Source organism: Asterias amurensis, chromosome 11 (genome assembly GCF_032118995.1).
Source record: "Asterias amurensis chromosome 11, ASM3211899v1".
In the NCBI taxonomy this organism is placed as follows: domain Eukaryota; kingdom Metazoa; phylum Echinodermata; class Asteroidea; order Forcipulatida; family Asteriidae; genus Asterias; species Asterias amurensis.
The window spans coordinates 11,001,291-11,021,308 of NC_092658.1; the positions used below are offsets into that span (position 1 = coordinate 11,001,291).

The 20,018-nt window shown below is 39.4% G+C and overlaps 1 protein-coding gene across 1 annotated transcript; it reads right to left on the bottom strand.

The window, feature by feature from the left end:
- Positions 1 to 374: 374 nt before the first annotated feature.
- Positions 375 to 19,947, bottom strand: LOC139943891 (centrosomal protein of 95 kDa-like). The gene is made up of 21 exons (XM_071940771.1): positions 19,867 to 19,947; positions 17,475 to 17,556; positions 16,876 to 17,001; positions 16,207 to 16,434; positions 15,794 to 15,926; positions 14,350 to 14,546; positions 13,578 to 13,789; positions 12,948 to 13,185; positions 11,980 to 12,120; positions 11,043 to 11,302; positions 10,133 to 10,245; positions 8,663 to 9,062; positions 8,107 to 8,199; positions 7,420 to 7,489; positions 6,999 to 7,103; positions 5,631 to 5,800; positions 4,385 to 4,459; positions 3,805 to 3,957; positions 2,875 to 3,008; positions 2,070 to 2,154; positions 375 to 1,728 (listed from the first exon to the last, which is right to left on the bottom strand). Exons 2-21 carry the CDS (start codon positions 17,524 to 17,526, stop codon positions 1,564 to 1,566), a joined length of 3,150 nt encoding a protein of 1,049 aa, XP_071796872.1. The 5' UTR covers positions 17,527 to 17,556; positions 19,867 to 19,947; the 3' UTR covers positions 375 to 1,563.
- Positions 19,948 to 20,018: the final 71 nt, after the last annotated feature.

The following is a 20,018-nucleotide window of genomic DNA, read 5'->3' on the forward strand; positions in this document are numbered from 1 at the left end:
TTTGTTTTAATACTACGCCAAAGAAAACCTATGATAATTTGTTTTTTAATCAAAGTTTGCACTGGGGAGCTAGCCTAATAACATTCCAGATTATAATAATTTTGATTTTATTTGCGTAACTTTAAATACTTTTATAAATTTATAAAATGTTGTAATGCGGTTTGTTTTAGCATAGAGTTTTAGGGCTGGGCACAAAACAGTGTTCTCACTAAAAGGTTTCCCCAGGGTAAATAAAAAATAAAATGAATAAATAAACATTAAAAAGGAAAATCTGTGGAACTGCTCTCTGACAAAAGATGTGGTTTCCTCTTAAAATAATCGGTGTCTCCCACAGAGTTCATAAACATCTCATAACCCTCTTTTTCTTAGTTTTATTCTTTCACATTTCTTGGTGTTTATACTAATTCCACAACTTTTGAACCAAAGGTGGCATCAACATGGGGTTAATAGTTTACTTTTATAAAATGTATATTGTGTTTTTACCTGTGTTGCTAAAACAACTTACTTACACTCCTCCAAACTTGGACTAACATTTCACAAACTAATGACTCTGTTCTGCTTCAATTGCTTTTCAATCAACCAGTTTATCATCATCAATATTAATATTAACAAACACTTCTTGATATTATTAATAACAAATAACAAAATATTTTTAAATACAATTTCACATTCTTCTCTTTCGAAGGAAGAACCAAACTTAAACATTTGCATAATGGTCATCATCCTCAACCTTCAGAAAAATAAATACCGCCCTCTTCTGACAACTCATTAGTTCAACGCATTATGAAATTAAGTTTGTAAGACCAGTGCCTGTGTTTAATAATTGTTAAGACGGGTCCATGGGCTTGGATTACCTTAAATATATAAGTTTATCAGTTTGGTCATTTAGTCTCCCATTACAGTGTAGACTGATTTGAACTCTAGAACTCTGAAATCATGAATAATCTTGCCGATTCTGAGGTTTGAAACACACAAGTTATTAAATAGTTTGCTATAGTTACTTTTTTACATCTCCTCTTTAATTTAAATAAATTATTTGCATTCTGCCTTCCATCAAGCCCAACTTAAGAACACCTAGTTAGTTCACTGGCTATTTTAGTGTTAAAAAGCATCGCTATTTTATTTGAAATATTGACTAGTCACAAAGCTGGCAGACTAGTGGAAATAACAAGCTTACTGGTCCTGCTGGCCAGTCACTAAACAAAGTTACGGGCAATGCCTTGGGAACGTTTCTTCGCTCCTGGAACATTCTGCACTTTTGCGATGCTCCCTTAAATCCTTCTTTATCTACAGTTAATCTCGTAATCCTTAAATCATTGTCTCGTAAGACGCCACCTGTAGATCCCCTCTCAACCTGTCCACCTAGAACATGCTAAACTTTTTGAGACGCTCCCTTAATCCTTCTCAATCCAAATTAATCTCCTACTCCTTAAATCATTGTCTTGTAAGATGCCACCAGTAGATCCCCTCTCAACCTGCAGCCTGCCTTAAGTATTCCGTGTCTTCATCTTGGTACATCTGCTATTGTGATGCTCCCCTAATCCACAGTTAATCTCCTACTCCTTAAATCATTGTCTTGTAAGATGCCACCTGTAAATCCCCTCTCAACCTGTCTGCCTCAAGCTGCCTGAAGTATTCTGTGTCTTCATCTCGGTACATCTGCTCTTGGACGTCTCGGATCTCCTGCTCCATCTTCCGTCTCATGTCCCTCTTCATCCTCTCCATCACCTTCAAGATGGAATCACAACATTTTTAATGATAATATTGACTTTGGGTTGAATGCAGAACAAAGAAAATTGACTATAGTGGGTCTCAAACCAGTGACTTCCGGAAATGTGCCAGCGCTCGAACTATCTAGCCCTATGTTGGCGGTCTCCCTATTTTGTCAATACCTATGTTGGGGCGCTAGTCAGAAGCCATTCAACCGTTGACTGCCTTGTAGCCAGGGATCACACCCAAAGTGAAAAGTTACATCAAATTACAAACAATGTTTGAGAGTGTAATGTCATTATATGCAAGGGGTTTATAATAAACAAAACAGCTAAGAATCAAAGAGAATGACAACTCACCTTTGTCTGTGCCGTGTCTCTGACCTGCAGCTCATATCTCTCCGTAGCGATGGCTTCAGCTAGCATACTAAACTGGTTACGATAGCTGGAGATTGCATTGCTAAGGAAATTTATCATTTGAAGTGCCTCATGCCTTGGTTACTGGACCCCCATCAAATGTTATCAGAAACTTTGCATCATAAAGGTTCAACCATTTAATATTAATAATAATAATAACAGGCCTGGAATTTCATCTTTGAAAGGGCAAGGCCATTTTCATTTTGCATAGGGTACTTCCATTGGAGAATCTTAAAGACAATGATAACTTTTTGAAGGGGCACCAAGGCCAAGACCATGGGCAACGGAGGCCTGCGTGTAAATCCAGGCCTGTAATAACAAGTTCCTATATAGGGCATTTCACAATAACCGTATCAATCGCTTTACATATTGCCCTGGTCCTAGGGCCAATAACCGTATCAATCGCTTTACATATTGCCCTGGTCCTAGGGCCAATAACCGTATCAATCGCTTTACATATTGCCCTGGTCCTAGGGCCAATAACCGTATCAATCGCTTTACATAGTGCCCTGGTCATTGGGCCAATAACATCCCTATAATCTTTCCCAGCTCACAGTGGAATATACATCCCTGGGCTGCCGTGGCCCTTCAAAGGCTTTTTCGTACACAATACCAACCTCTACCCTCGCAGGTACCCATTTATACCAGGTAACCCATTTATATGAATAGAAGTAATTATAGTAGTAACAAGTGTCGTGATCGCGATTCCAACCCACACTGCTGTAATGCTGATTTTCAAAAAGGATACTAGTTTTCCAGCGAGTCTATCTCATCCTGCTGTCTTCGAGACGACTCTTCTCGCTTTTCCCGGGCGTAGTTTCTCAAGTCCTGGATTCGAGCTTTCTGGATTTTCAGACCGTCCTCAAAGAGTCGCTTAAAAATCTGACAGAGAAAATGACTCGATATAAACCACAATGGAAGCTGACTGGGTATACTTAAAAATAATGAATAACAAAGACAAATTTACTAGAGTGAGGTTTGAATCAATGACCTCAAGATTAATGTGCCGGTGCTCTACCAACTGAGCCGCACCCTTAGTTGGTGGTTTCCCTAATTTATCATTGTATCAAATAATGATATATAGTCTTATATAGTGCATGTATCTACCAACTAGGTAGAGAGATAGAAACATTCTTATAAAGGTCTTTTGAATAACAGCGCATTCAGCAGCCACTGCCAGACACATCGGGCAAACTCCTTTAGCTATAAGTATAACTGGGTTCTTTTGAGTGCATTACACAACACGGGAGGTACAACCCATCCAAAGGATACAGCAATAATGGTTTGTGCCTGCTTAAGGACACATGTGTCACGACCTGGACTCAAAGCCACACTCTGCTCATTAGAAACACCAGAGCTCAAGTCCGGCGTTCGAAACTGCTCGGTCACAACACGCCACATCTCTTGAATCGTTGCGATACTCGTCGCCAAAGTAGGATTCCAACTGCCTTGTGCTACCTGGCAAGCTCAGTGGTCTAGTTGGTAAGACACTGCTCTAGAATTGCAAAAGTTGTAGGTCGAATCTCATCCCAGTTATATGCCTGTGATTTTTTTTAACAGGACTCTGGAAAGTACTGAGTATACAGTGCTAACACACATCGGTGTAAGGGTAAAACCAAAAATAATTCACTCTATCTTTGTTATTATTTAATAAAACAAAAAATAAAATTAATCTGACCTGCTCTTCTCGAGTCTTTCTCTTCATCATCCGTGATTTAGAACGAAGGCGGAATTCCTCGTAGTAGCGACGGGCTCGGGCGTTGACCTGTCGCTGTTCCTGTACCTTGGTCTGGACGGCTCGGTCTTTGGCTCGCGTCTCCTTGATCTCTCTCTGCATGATGTGAAGAGGGTGTGGGTTCAATAATAAATAATACAAGCATTTATAAAGCGCATTTTCCCAATGGTTACAATTCCAGAGAGGAAACAATTGAGTCCCAATTTAAGTTTCACTAACACAACCTTGTTTGCAAAAAGCAATATGGTTTAAACACATGTTTTCACCGCCAGAGGGATTAAAAGCAAATACATGAATGAAAATCAGCCAAGCTGACACTGTCGGCTTCACCAGTGATGCCGACGAACTATTATTTAGTTGTCCTGTTCTAGTTTGTTTTGTGATTTCAAAACATTAACAACAATAAACTTCTGTGGGGGTCATTTTGCCCCTCTAGCCCTCCCACTGGGTATGCCACTGGGCCTATGTCTGCAAAAAGATACAAAAAAGTTTGTCACGAAAACAACACACTTCATGCACTTACCATTCTCTGATTGTGGCCGAGCTCCTTCTTCATGATCCGCAGAAGGACGTCTTGACGCTTCTCCGCCTCCTCCATCTAGACCAAGACAATAACAGAAATTGGGTACGTAATTTTTCTGCTACAGTAAGTACGAAAACTTGCTTACCATTAAAGGCAGTGGACACTATTGGTAATTACTCAAAATAATTATTAGTAGTGCTGGGCGAATAGTGAAATTTTGTTATTCGGATACCGCTGGCCAACTATCCGAAATTAACCGGATATTCGAATAGTTTTTTCGCGGCTAGAGGGCGCTGTTTAAAAAAAAAATTTTTTTTTTGCCGCTAGAGGGCGCTGTTCGTTTGTGAATGAGATCTTTTGGGCGGATTGATATTAGTTTTAGACAGTGTCACTCGGTTCATTCATAAAAATGACCAGATCTAATTTAAAGATGGCGATTTGCTTTTTCTTTTGATCGTGATTGACTCTACGTGAAGTAAAACTTTTGTAATCTTTGAACAAATTACGTCAGAAATGTCATTGCTTTAACTCTTCACGGAGGTGAGCATAGTTAAATACTTAATATATGCTGTTTTATGCTGTCTTAATAGAAGTTTCATAAGGATTCAGACAAAACATTCATATCGGTTGTCGCCCGACGTCCGCGGATATTCGGATATTAAAGAATATCCGGTTACTCGGTTGTAATTACAGAATTATCCGGTTTGTAAATAGGTATTCGCGCCCTATGCGGATATCCGGTTAAGAAAAAAAAGGCATTCGCGGTTACGGATAGGAAAACCTATTCGCCATTAACCGGATGTTCGAATAATTCGCCCAGGCCTAATTATTAGCATAAAACCTTACTTGGTAACGAGTAATGGGGAGAGGTTGGTAGTATAAAACATTGTGAGAAACGGCTCCCTCTGAAGTGGAGTAGTTTTCGAGAAAGAAGTAATTTTCCACGAATTTGATTTCGAGACCTCAGATTTAGAGTTTGAGGTCTCAAAATTTAAACATCTGAAAGCACACAACTTCGTGTGACAAGTGTGTTACTTTTTCATTCATATCTCGCAACTTTGACGACCAGTTAAGCAAAAATTTTCACAGGTTTGTTATTTTTGTGCATACGTTGAGATACACAAATTGGTAAGACTGATCTTTGACAATTACCAATAGTGTCCGGTGTCTTTAAGCTGCGCTAAGAAATTGGGCCATGGGGTAGGGATTCGGCTTGGGGCTTGAGAGCTTGAGGGGTGGCTTTTACCTTAAGCTGTGTCTTGGTCTTCTTGTACTGCTGGTCAATCCCCATCTTGGTAAGCTGCTCCATCTGTCTCATCTGCTTGGCCCACATATCATGAGCCGTCTGAGGCGAGACGTGGAGGAACGGAAACTCCTGCATGACCGTCGGCAACATCTCATCCTCCCCGATGCTTACTGAGGAGAAAGAAGCAACGGACAACAAGATTAGACCAGGCCACTTGGAGGTTAACGTATTAGAAAGGTTAAACTAGCCTGAATATCTGATGTCTCACTTTGAGGCTTGTGAATAACGCTAGACATCAGCCTTGAGCAACTGGCAGGATCATGCCAGTTGCTTTGCATCCATTCACACGTTGCAGATTCGTAGTGTACACACACTGTCACACATGCATAGTTTTGTTGTGCTTAACTGCTTTTTGTGCTTAAAGGGAAGGTACACGTTTGGTAATTACTCAAAACAATTATTAATTTAAAAACTGAATTGGAAACGATCATTTGAGAGCTGTTGATAGTATAAAATGTTGTAGGAAACGACTCCCTCTGAAGTAATGTAGTTTTTGAGAAAGAGTAGTTTCTCACTAAAATAATAAAAGACTTCTTGCTAAAAGTCTTTTATTCCTATCTGAAAGCACAAAAATTTGTCCAACAAAGGTGCTTTTTCTTTCATCAATTTCTCGCAACTTTGATGAAAAATTTAGCCCACATTTTCACAGGCTTGTTATTTTATGCTTATGATGGGATACACCAAGTGAGAACACTGGTCTTTGACAATTACCAAACGTGTACAGTGCCTTTAAGCAGCTCTATGAACTGGGCCCAGCTGTCTTAACCACTAGCACACCAGTTGACAGGAGGCCAGTATTAATCCTTTTAGAAGCTTTAAAGGGCGTTTTGTGATGAATACACAGAAATGATTTAAAAGGTTAAAGGCAGTGGACACTATTGGTAATTACTCAAAATAATTATCATCACAAAACCTTACTTTATTACCTGTAATGGGGAGAGGTTGATAGTATAAAACATTGTGAGAAACAGCTCCCTCTGAAGTGAAGTAGTTTTCGAGAAAGAAGTAATTTTCCACGAATTTGATTTCGAGACCTCAAGTTTAGAACTTGAGGTCTCGAAATCAAGCATCAGAAAGCACACAACTTCGTGTGACAATGGTGTTTTTTTCTTTCATTATTATCTCGCAACTTCTACAACCGATTGAGCTCAAATTTTCACAGGTTTGTTATTTTATGCATATGTCATGTATGTTGAGATACACCAAGTGAGAAGACTGGTCTTTGACAATTACCAATAGTGTCCAGTGTCTTTAATAGGTGCAACAATTATACTAGGGCTAAACAAATAAAATTGGCTCTGTACTTACATCTCTTGTGTCGATGCATGGTGGGACTTGATGAGGCACTTCTCTTGCGTTTGGAACTCGGGGCCTTGGATCTGGAACGGGAAAACCTGTCTGTTGTGACCTTGGCTGTAAAGAGTAGAAACACAGACGGGAGTGTCAAATATTGATGGAGAAATAATTAGCAATGTGGAGATCAACTTTGATATTAAAAAATCAATTCAACTCAATTTTCTCGTTTTTTTGGATGGTAAACAAGGAGTAAACAAAATGAACATTAAACGAACACACATTGTATTTTTGACATCCCTGTGGAGACTTTGTTTTTTCCTATATTCACAGAGTTAAGAGAGTAAAATCATAAGGAAAAAACCAACAATAAAAGTCACATGTAAAAAGTTTAGCTGAATACAGAGTCTAACAGCAAAAGCCTTTTTTAACTTACTGTTGTATTTAGTGGCTGGCTGGTACTTGCTTGTCTTGGGACCGCTGAAAACCTTCTTGTATTCAGCATCCTGCAAAGAGATTCAACAATTTCATGATTGCATTACAAATCTCAAAATCTGAGATATATTGTAACAGATACAGGAGTTAATCGAAATTAAATGTTGATTCATGGTCTCTTGTAAAGGCCCGAAGAACGAAAACGAGAACGATACAAATGCACGCCCTCGGTTGGTTGACTGAGCGTGAGCGTATTCTGCGTGGAGCAGTTCAACCAATCGAGGGCGTGCATTTTTAGCGTTATCGTTTTTGTTATCGTTATCGTTATCGGGGCCTGTGTGACCAGGCCTTTAGTCATTTCAGCCAATCGAGGGCGTGCATTTTTAACGTTATCCTTTTCGTTATCGTTATCCTCTCCGTTCTCGTTATCGGGGCCTGTGTGACCGGGCCTTTAGTCATAAAATAGCATTGCAAAAGAAATAATTTTTTAAAGGAAACTGTCCGGTGAGGACATTCTGCATTTTGCTTCTCTCTTTGGTTTTTGTTACAAATCTAATGTTTCTTGCTTTTCAATTTTTATTGTCCCTTTTGTATAAATATTTTGCTGTACTTTTATAATTTTATTGTACATCTATATTTGAATTCAAGGAGCAGATTTGAACAAACCAGTAATGATAATAATACTTACTTGTTTATCTAAGATGCTCTTATTTCTAGTCATCTGTTTCTTCAGTCCACTCTTGGCTTCTTGGAGATTACTTTCATAGACATAACGTAGAACCTTAGAAAAGAAGAGAGTCGAACAATTGAAAACAAGACTGTAGTCTGGCCTCATACTAATTACTAGTTGCATGGGAGCGAACCAACGCAACTCTACTCACATATAATACAGCCTTAGCTGGGAATCGAACCAGGGCCACATTAGTGATAGGCGAGTGCTTTACGCACTACCCACCCATGTCGACCCAAAAACAGTCACAGTGAGTTATTAACTGTTTTGAAGCCACAGTGTCCGGTGCAGGACTAACAAATTTCGCACAGCACAATGAGCAAAATACACTGCGCTGCCCAGCACAGGTTTCCCCCAGATTGCACTTCAGCAATGATGGCCCCATATCTAATCATGAATAATGTTGTTGAATCTCTCGCTCTTGGTGGACTATACATTAGATTTAGAGCCCACCACTCAAATTGGTCTAGCTACAGCACTGGTTATAAACAACAGGAACAAGAAAGTACATTACCTCTTTCTGCCTGGATTGTTTTCTGTTCTCCTTGTTGAGTTTCTTCCTGATTCTTCCCATGGGCCCGGTAGCGTCTGCCTCAAGAGCCTCTTCGAATCTTACTCTGTGACTGCGACTACTCGGCACAGGCAGCAGCACACTCTTGGGTCTCTGAGGAGGATGTCGCCGCTGCGTTGCTGTTTTCGAGTGCTGACTTCGCGGTCTAAGATCGTACGGTTTGCTGCTCGGTTCCTGGATTGGTTGGTCCCTGGTGGTGCTTCTCGGGGGAAGGTATTTGCGGTCGTCATGGATGGGGGCCGTTGGATAGCTGGTACCCAGTCGCTGGTAATCTACAGCACTGTCACTGCACTGAGATAAGACGTCAATATCCGAGTCTTGTTCGCTGTCGCTGCTTTCATGCCTGTTAATGAGGGAGAATCAATTCAGTGCCAAATAACCAAATAAATTTGACCTGAAATCCTTTTTGGAGGGAACATTTTTCTTTTTTTCAGGGAACCCCGAAAATTTTTAACCCAAACTAACGTTGTTCATTTACTGCATCTGTTCTCCTTTGGGAAATTTCCAAGCTCAAGTTTGTGACTAAAACACAGTTGGAATATCAATTGAAACAAATGAGTGATAAGTGGCGTTTGAAGTTTTGCAGGGCTTGTATGGACAATAATTACTTTTTGTTTAACTATAAAGAGTAAACTTGTGGGTAAAACCATGAGTTAAATCTCCTTAGTAGGAGTGTCAGCTCTAAAAAGGGCATGTGAGGTCTCAACGTTTCGAGCAGTATACTCTGCTCGTCTTTAGGAGGAATTTCATCTCTAGGAGAAAAGAGAAAGCACTCCTGAATACGAGAGCAGAGTATACTGTTTGAAACTACACCCGTTCTTTTCAGAGCCAACACTCTAACAAAAGAGATTATACACATGGTTGTAACCGCAAGTTTACTGTATATAGTTAAAGGCAGTGGACACTGCAGTAACTTTTCTGTTACAGTAAGCCTGAAAACTTGCTTAACATTAATGGCAGTGGACACTATTGGTAATTACTCAAAATAACTATTAGCATAAAACCATTATTGATTACGAGTAATGGGGAGAGGTTGATGGTATAAAACATTGTGCGAAACGGCTCCCTCTGAAGTGCCATAGTTTTCGAGAAAGAAGTAATTTTCCACGAATTTGATTTCGAGACCTCAGATTTAGAACTTGAGGTCTCGAAATCAACCATCTAAACGCACACGACTTCGTGTGACAAGGGTGTTTTTTCTTTCATTAATATATTTCAATTTCGATGACCGATTGAGCTCAAGTTTTCACAGGTTTGTTATTTTATACATAACGTTGAGATACACCAAGTGTGAAGGCTAGTCTTTGACAATTATCAATAGTGTCCACTGCCTTTAATTCTTATCCTAAATGAGTCAAAAAGAAAATGGCACGGATTGAGAGACGGGGGTGGTGGGGCTCTAGAAAAACTTACCTATCATGAGATGTGTAAGGGCCGAGGATCTCCCGAAAGAAGGATCTGTGTGAACTGTCTCTGATGTCGTCTTCAAAAGCCACACGCCTTGGCCGGGGTGGTAAGATGGGCTCCTAAGATGCACAATCATAAGATACTGTGGTTTGATGATGGTATAACAATGTTAAGAAGGGCTCTAAATGTCAAATTGAGTTTTGAGATGCACTCAATTTCTGATAGATAGAGTCTTCATGAAAGCAGGGGGAAAAGTTACCAAGTTTCTAACATCACGTTAAAGGGAAAGTATACCTTTGGTTTTTGGAACCCTTCTCTTAGCGATAAATGTAACTGGTTTATGTGCATTAGGCCTACACAATGCAAAGAACCCACAGCTTTAAGTCTCATCTGAAGGACCAAGCAGTAATGATTTTGTGTCTTGATAGATGAATTGCACATGTCGCCATTGACCAACATCTTTAAGGAAAAACAATGGAAACTTGCAGGCGTGTATGCGCAGCGAGCGCATACCTCTCTGCCAACGACAGCCTTTATGTACATTTTATCAATAATGCCGGCTAATGCAAGGGGTCTATCAAGGACACAAGTGTCAAGATCAGGGGCCAATATCATAGAGCTGCTTAAGCACAGAATTTGGTAAGCACGAAAAAAGCTTGCTTATTTTACACACGTTACTGGCCAAAATTCCATGCCACGTACATTGCTTGTGACTGGTATTTAACTGCTGTTTACTCAGCATAACAACTGAGTGGAGATTTGGCTGGTAATCTAATTTTACTATTTTTTAGCTTACGCAAATGTTGTGCTTAAGCAGCTCTATGAAATTGAGCCCACCAGGACCCAAACCCACCCTCTGCTGATTCAAAACACCAGAACTTGAGCTTGACTGCTCATCCACGACACGGCCTCTTACCTCTTCTCGTCTTGAAGCACTCCGTCTCCAAACCTCCTCAGCATCATCCATGAAGACGTTGCCTTGTTGTCTGGATGGTGGGTGTGACTGCTTTCTGGAGGATGTGCCACCTCTGAGAGAGGCACTGCTTGTGGGTCTGCGCTGAGCCGGAGCAGGGTAGGTGGAGTGGAGTGTGGCTGGGTAGCGCTGCCTCGGTCTATAGTCCGATGAGGTGGGGAGGTCTGTATCCCGGGCCGCAAGACGCTCACGCCACAAAGAACCTCCTCAGGAAATAACATAGAGAAAAATCAAATGTGATTGTGCCTTTGAAGAACCATTGACTCCTTTTTTATTATTATATCAATTATCCCTGGGGATGCCTTCTGGCTCCTGCTCATGGGCATTCATTATTGCCCTCCACTAGAGGGCCACGTACCAGCTTGATTTATCGGAGATAGACAATATTTTGGTTTTTACCCATACACCGATGTGTATTAAGTGCTGTATGCTTGGTACTTTCCCCGAGTTCTGTGAAGTAAAAAAATCCAAAGGCAAATCACTCGGGTGGGATTCGAACCCACAACCTTTGCATTGCCAGAGCAGATGTCTTACCACTGAGTGAGCCAGAAACTTGGGGAAAAAACTGAGTAATCAGAGCATAATATACATCGGTGTAAGGGTAAAAAACAACATTCTATAAATCCCAATGCAAAACTAACATCAAAAACTCATTGAGGCACCTGCTGTTAACGATTCACACTGCCTCTAGCCACCAGGCTAGCTCGGTGGTCTATTGGTAAGACATCTGCTCTAGCAATGCAAAGGTCGTGGGTTCAAATCTGGCCTAAGTGATTTGCCTGTAGATGTTTTTTTAACAGAACCTAGGAAAGTATTGAGAATACAGTGCTTAATAGACATGTATCAGTGTTAGACATTTCAGAATTCATGATGCACTCACCTCTGTACTCTTCTCTCTCTCCGATTCCCCTCGATGGAGAGCTACCCGCTGATGATGTCCCTCCAGACACAGGGGGTCTTGAGAGGGTGGCATGTGGGGGAGACTTTGGGGGACCTGTGCTGGTGGAGGGCTTGCCGCTTACTGGTGGGGAACAAATGTAGTAAGGCAGTTATCTAGAAGAAAGTTTACGTTATAGAGCCACTATGCAGAAAACAACATTCAACAATATGGACAAGCAAAAACAAAGTACCAGAGAGCCGGTTGAGTTGACAACATTTCACACAATTATAAGAATCTCACTGAACACCGGATTTTTTTTAATGCAAACTTGTCTTCTTTTTCTGTGTTAAGTTAAGGAGACTCATGATATTTCTGTGAGTTGGGTGCCGCATTTTAGAAAAAAAGTGTATTTCATCTTTGAGAGAGGGCAAGGCCATCTTCATTTTGCAAAATCACTTCCATTGGAAAATCTTAAAGCGTTCAAGAAACTTTTGAAGGGGCACCACGGCCAAGACCAGGGCAACAGAGGCCATGGATTACATGTTATGCCAGGCATGTTCCAGAGGCCATGGCTCACATGTTATGCCAGGCATGTTCCAGAGGCCATGGCTCACATGTTATGCCAGGCATGTTCCATTCTACTGCTAACAGTTTGCAATTTGGAAATTTTTTAAAGAGGATTTCAATATTTGTCAAACAATTAACCGATTAACCACCCAGGTAGAAGATAAAAAACAGGACAGTTATTTTCAGAACTGAAAAGTCTCTCGAAAAAAAATCAACTAACCCGGTAGTAGAATAATATAGCAAGACAGTTCTCTAAAAAACAAAATCTATCTGGCAAGTAGATACACACATGGTGTTACTGCAATCCAAATATATAATTAACCGATTAAAACAATTAAACGGTTTACAATTTAACCAGTTAAATGGTATCTCATTCTGACTTCTTGTTTTGACTCAATTACCTGGAGGATGATAATGATGATGGGTGTGTATATGGTGCTGTTGACCTCCCTCTCTTAGGCTCCCCAGTAGGCTGTCAGTAGCCCCGTAAGCATCACTGGCTGGTCTGTCCTTAGTAAAGGCTGGTCTTGGTCTCAGACCTAGGCTATCAAACTCATTAGGCGGCTGGTGGTCGGAGACTACATGAGTAGGTGGGGGCTTGGGCCAGGAGACTGATGAGAATGAACTGCCGGACAAATCCTACAGAAAATGTACAACATTCGGGGAGATATTTAGAATTTATATAGACATTAATATGGATCCAAGTTTCTGCAATCAGGGAGAACATGGTAGGATTTGGTTTGTTTTCAGGGAACTTTCTGCAGAATCAGGGAGAAGTTGACAGCCCTGCTGTGTAACCAAGAACCCAGAACCAACAACCCAAAACCCATAAACAAGAACCAAGAAAAAAAAAGCATGTAAGAGAACCAAGACCCAATAACACCGAACCAAGAAACACGAACAAGATTCAAGAACAAGAACCAAGAACAAGACAACCGAGACCTAACACCAAGAACAAGAATCAAAAACAAGAAACATGAAACAAGAACTAAGCACCAGGAACAACAAGACAAAAACCAAGATTCACCTACCTGTAGAGTAAGATCCTCTTTCTGTCTGCTTGGGGATCTAGTGGTCGAGTCAACAACCCCTGAAGCTGTGGGGCTGGACGGCAAGGTTTTCCTTGTGGGGCTGGATGGCAAGGTTTTCCTTGGTCTGTCATCAGAGTCAGGGAGGTAACCGATCCTCTTTGATGGCTGGACATCTGGCATGTCTCTTGAGGAATCTCTAACTGAGATTGCTCCTGGAAGATGGAATGGAGGTATGAAGACAAATTAACTTTTAATGGGGGAGAATTACTCAAATGATAAAACAATGAACAAATTTTGCCTGAAAATCCGGCGAGCTAGCTTAGTTTGTAGAGCACCAACACATATATCTGGAGGTCACAGGGTTCAAATAGCGCTGTAGTCATTTTGTTCACCCCAAGTTTATTTTGATGTATACAGTCATTTTCCCTTGTGATTTAATACTTGAGATTTAATAAATAACAATTTTGTTTGATCGTCACGTATTTCATTTCATGTTCCTGTCAACATCTTTGTTTGGAATGGAGAATAAGCCTAGATCATCTTGTTTAAGACCAGATCTAGTCTGCATTTCTAAGTTACTAATTTTTCGCAAGAAGAGCAACAGAGCAATGAGAATAAATTACAAACAAGTCAGATTAGAGTAAACGTCGCGATCTTAAACTGCCATTTAAATTCGACCATTTCCTAATTTGATTTTAGTCTTGTAAAATAAATTCTTGTGGAATTTTACCCAAGTTCGAGTCCCAGAACTAAACTCTCCTATGCTCCTCACCTGAGGTTTGGATGTCTCGCTGACGGAAGTCACGCTGAGGGATGTCTCGTTGAGAGATGTCTCGTTGAGAGATGTCCCGTGACGAGGCATCTTTCGTACCAAGCTTGATGAGCTCAGCTGTGGAGTCGCCTTCTGATTGGCTGTTAGGCTGGCTTAGGTGTTTTGATATGTCACTAATGGTGTGGCTATCGTAGGGCCTGCCAATTTCAAAAAAATGTAGAGTAAAACCACCATCATCAGTGTTTTACTAAAACTTCATTATGTTAAATTATAATGTACACTTCTTAATAATCACTATAAATAATATATTTGATTTATATAGCGCCTAATATAAAGTTATCTCTAGGCGCTTTACAAAATAAACAACCTGTTAACATGATTAATACACAAGCAAGTTAATTAATGCTGTATTGACCCCTTGCACGCGTATCACACGCGGCGACCAATGCCACGCTCACCATGTTGGTGGGCAGTGAGGTTTACCTGTATTAACGCCGCGTCACCTAAAATGTACACTTTCACTGCATAACGCGCAGCATGAAGTTATATATAAAAACGCACAGTGAAATTGCCCACCAGTACGGCGCATTCAAGATTTTTCTGCTGATGACGTCAGGTGAAATGGGTCAATAGACTGAAAGAGGTGGGTTTTCTTCTTCAGTACAGGAAAGCAATATTTTAGAGAGAGAGAAAGAACAAATGGAAATTTTTGCCAGACTGAAAGCATGTTTTTAACCATATTTTCTCAAATAGTACAATCAAAATGGTCAGATAGAGATCTTTAATACTCAATATTGGATGAATATGAGTACAATAGTACAGCAGAGTATTATTATGAGGTGAAATCTCAACTGTTCCATTTCAAGAGAAGCACAGTGAACATTCAAAACATTGCTTTGCAGGCATTTTTGGCTCAAGGAGCTCATAACTATTCCAATTTCATCAGCAATTGCACCAAGGGATAATAATGTTGGAAGCGCTTTAAGACGCCCTTCAGGTGTGATAAGCGCTACATAAAAACTATTTATTATTATTATTATTTACAAACTATCTGTGTTTCTTTAAAGCCATTATACCCTTTCGGTACAGGAAAAAAAAAAAAAAAAGTTCACAGATTTACAAATAATTTACAGGGTTTACAGAAGGTAATGGTGAAAGACTTCTCTTGAAATATTGTTCCATGAAATGCTTTACTTTTTGAGAAAACATTAAAACAATATAAATTCTCGTTAGCGAGAATTACGGATTTATTTTAAACACATGTCATGACACGGCAAAACGCGCGGAAACAAGAATGGGTTTTCCTGTTATTTTCTCCCGACTCTGATGACCGATTGAACCTAAATTCTCACAGGTTTGTTATTTTATATATTAGTTGTGATACACGAAGTGTGGGACTTGGACAATACTGTTTACCGAAAGTGTATAATGGCTTTAAATGTACCTTTCATATGCATTAGATGGTGGTCTGTAATAATTGTCTTTCCCGCCTCTGTGTCCGAACTCTTCCCTCAAGACGTCAGTGATGGCAGATACCGTCCCCCTTGTCATTGTATCTGGGTCGACGAGATCACCATCTAAGATCAATTAAATGCGGGCATGCAAATTATTTCACAGTCTTGTGACAGAGACGCTGCTATAAGTCTTTAGTAACAGAAGTCTTTGGAACGTGGGTTTTGATACCTGGTATTGGTAAATATAGTGTGCACATAAAGCAGTCACTTTTGTGAGCTAATCAGCGTTATTTTTCAGCATATCCCTACAAGGGGTTAGTTATCGATGCGCTGCCCATGGCAGTGAGGCTGGAAACATGGTGGTTATAAAACTTTGAACTGACAACCCTTTCTCCCAGCACACCTTCAAAGTCGGTCGCCGATCCTTCACTGTCAATCCCTCCCATGATGTAATCCATGACGCCCAGTAGAATCTCCAGTAGGTACTGCATGGCGACTCGATCCCCCTCAACGACGGCCCGACCGTCGATGTGAGACAGATCACAGTGGAGTACCTTGTCCCCCAGGTGGTCAACGACCAATTGGACATTGTGGATCTCATCTTCTTTAGTGATTGGCACGTAGGATATACCTGATGAATGAGAAAGAACACCAAGAACAATTAAGATCATGAACCCTCTTGGTAAGACACTGCTCTGGAGTTGCAACGGTCATGGGAACGAATCCCAGTCGAGTAATATGCCTTTGATTTTGTTCACATAACTCAGGAAAGTACCGAGTATACAGTGCTAACACACATCGGTGTACATGGGCAAAACCAAAATTGATATGAACCCTATGGTTACCAAACAATATTGATTGGGAGTTGAACAAAGACAAATTAACTAGGGGCGGCACTTAAACCAATGTCCTCTTGATTAACAGCCGACACACTACCAAATTGAGCTATCTAGCCCTTTGTTGGCCGTCTCCCTATTTTGTCAATATCTTTGTTGCTGCTTCCAAGGTTGTAACGTAAACTTGATTCAATGTGATTGGAATAATCTAAATGATAATAATATAATTGTTTTACCTTGCAAAGGATCACCCAGAATACCTTCGCAGAGTGCAACAAAGATAGATGACGTGCATTCTGAAAGGTCATTGACCGGTGGCAAGTTGACTCGCTTCAGTAGCTCATTAGCGATGGCAGTGTCATCTGGAAAATAAAAGTACAATCATCATTTAACCATTTTGTGACAACTTTTCAGAGAGAATATTTATATAATCTCTTTTTTATTAAAGAGCTTTTTAGGAGAACACTGACAGTGACTGATAAATAGACTTTTAGCAGAAATCAGAATTCATCACTTTAATAGCCTATCTTTCCGAAAGTTTGTATATACTCAGTGCCTTGAGTACCTTGTTTGGTAGATACGTGCGCTATATATAAGACTTTGATATTATTCTTATTATTATTATTAAACAAACAAACAAATAAAAAACAAACTCTTTCAAAGTTTCAGAGATGTTGATAATAAACTGTTTACACACTTGATGGCAAAGGAACCACTTCGTTCACGTGGAGACGATTGCGGAAAGGACGGTAGCGGAAGGAATCTCATATTTTTAGAGTAAGAACCACTTGCTTCTAACACTGGGAAAAACTACACACCATTCTTCTATAGTTACCTTTAGAGGTATCACTCCCCATGGAGTAATTTGTTGCATAATCCCTGGACATGGTTGTGTTGTTTCCATCAGTTAAGCATGTCTGCAAATAAAATGGTTTATGTCAAACTCATTTGTTACACTCATTTAAAGGGTGTACATGTATGTACTTTTTGTAGGACAAAAAACACAATGTCCACAGATTTACACTAAACTTACACAGTTTGAAGATAATGATAGTAGAAAGCTTCCCTGAAAATATTATGTGCTGAGGTGCAGTAGTTTTTGAAAAATGAGTAAAACAATGTCATGAAAATAATTTTCGTTTCATAGTTAATTGTTTAATAGTATACTATTAATAATAAATTTGTGTATTTTTTATCAATAACGCTTCTGATGTTTTTGTTTTTTAACACGCATGCAATTTACAATAAAATTGTAATTTCTGGAAATTTGCCTATAAGGCGCACATCCACTTCAACCTTCCGCAGTTTTTTGTATCCCCTCTGTTGTCATGTAAAAATCATGTGATCTTGTAATTGAAGTAGTGATGTATGGCAGACGACAAACGAAAAGAACTTCCAGGGTGTTTTAAGTGTTTTTATCAACCATTTTAGCTACGCATATTTTGTGTTTATTCTAAAGGAGTTGTTTTCCCGAGGGCGGCGGAGGGCTTGGATACCATTTCACAGCTGGAGGGGTGTTGTGTTGAAAGAAATCATTGAACAATTATAATTTTTGCATTCATTTTACTTTTTGTCTTTGACCAAAATGTGTTGATGTTTTTGACCGCAAAAGGTATTTATGAATGGGAATCAAGGTGTGTTGAATCGGTTTTCAACTAGTGGTTTAAACCCGTCGAGCCCTGGTTCTTGATAATTTACCTCGACTTTGTCTCGGTAAAATTATCAAGAACCAGGCCTCGTTGGGATTAAACTATAATTGGATTAAACCATCATCAGTGATCAGTTGAAAACCTCTTCACCACACATCGATTCCCTTATTTATATTATTATACATATCGAATGAAAAAAGTGGTGGCGCCATAGGCCTACAGAAACTTTTCATTCAACTTATGCTATCCATCATGGAACTTTATCTTCATAATCATACACTGAGATTCGCATGAAGTAAAGTGTCATTTATGATTTATCAAAATATCGTAGGAGGTCCTGTTTTCGAGGTGTCCCTAATATCGTGGCAAATCTTTTACCTCTCTGTGCGCGATGTAAACAGTCCCTAGATAAAAATTGTGTGGTTTTATTTGCCAAGCAAAGAGTCTCCTCTTCTTTGACCAAAACTTAGAAACACGTAAGGCTCCACTGGTCATTTGCACTTGTAAATGCAAAAAAGTTGGTATTTTAGGCATTTCTACAAGGTACAAAAATATGTCATAATGTTGAGGCCATAAAAAAATATTTGCCCACCGAAAAAGTTTCATCAAACGCTATTTCAATTCACAATTCATGATGATCAAAATCATGTGACTAAATGTTTTGCTGAGCATTCTTAAAGAAAAATACCGAGGCTTAAAGAAGCCATGTGCCTTATATCATTTTCTAATATTTTTTGAGATTTTTATTTTGTAACCCTCGTATCAATACTATTATTTATATTAAAATTTAAACATCAGCTTGTTGATTCAATTAACACTGTTTATTAATACGCTTTAATATAAATATTAAGAAAAAAAGTAGAAAAAAAATAAATAGAAATCAGATTTTGAAGCCAGTAATTATTCACACTTTTTATTTTTGTTTTATTTTTTTAAATTTTTTGCAAGTTACCATGGTAATTTTAAAAATTTAATAAAAATTGTTTTTGAATAAAATGAAGGCAACTGCTGGCTATACAGTCATACACAGAGTCTCAAAGAACACTTGTAGCCACTGCAGATGTTTCTTCCATGTATGGCTTCACCGGGAAACCATACTTTCTTGTTTGCCGTGAAAATAGGAAAAACTCATAACAAATGGGGCCAGTTGAAGTCATCCAAGATCGGTGTGTGGTGTGAACATTTCAATGTCCATCAAGTTTTAATATATGTTTGCATACTTCGTATTAACAAATGAAGATAATTAGGCCATCGGTTGATATATTGCATCATTATTTTTTTCCCAATTCAAAGAAAAAGGCATAATAGCGTGATAACTGGTAAGCAGAGGATACATTTTCTTCTTAAAATAGTCAGGGTTCTAAAAAGGTTAATTTTGTTTAATTTCTAATACACGACAGACGTCTGGACACCATGCGACCAGCATTAAAACCACGGAAAGGTTAATTTTGCCCGTTTGAAAAATGGCACAAGAAACTGTTGAAGAGTAACTAAATACCATTTATGAAATTCCCGTTATTATGGGTTTAATTTACTCTAATATGAAATTACATATGAACACACAAAATGGTTACTTACCGATTTTAAAACTAATATTTACAGACAGTCGACGATTCAAACAAACCGCGGCCATGTTTGATTATCATTGCCGCTTCGATTGAGACAGAGGTTTTGATTGGCTAGTTAAAATTTGTCATTTGATCTAAACTAAAGAGGGCGTGTTTTATTGA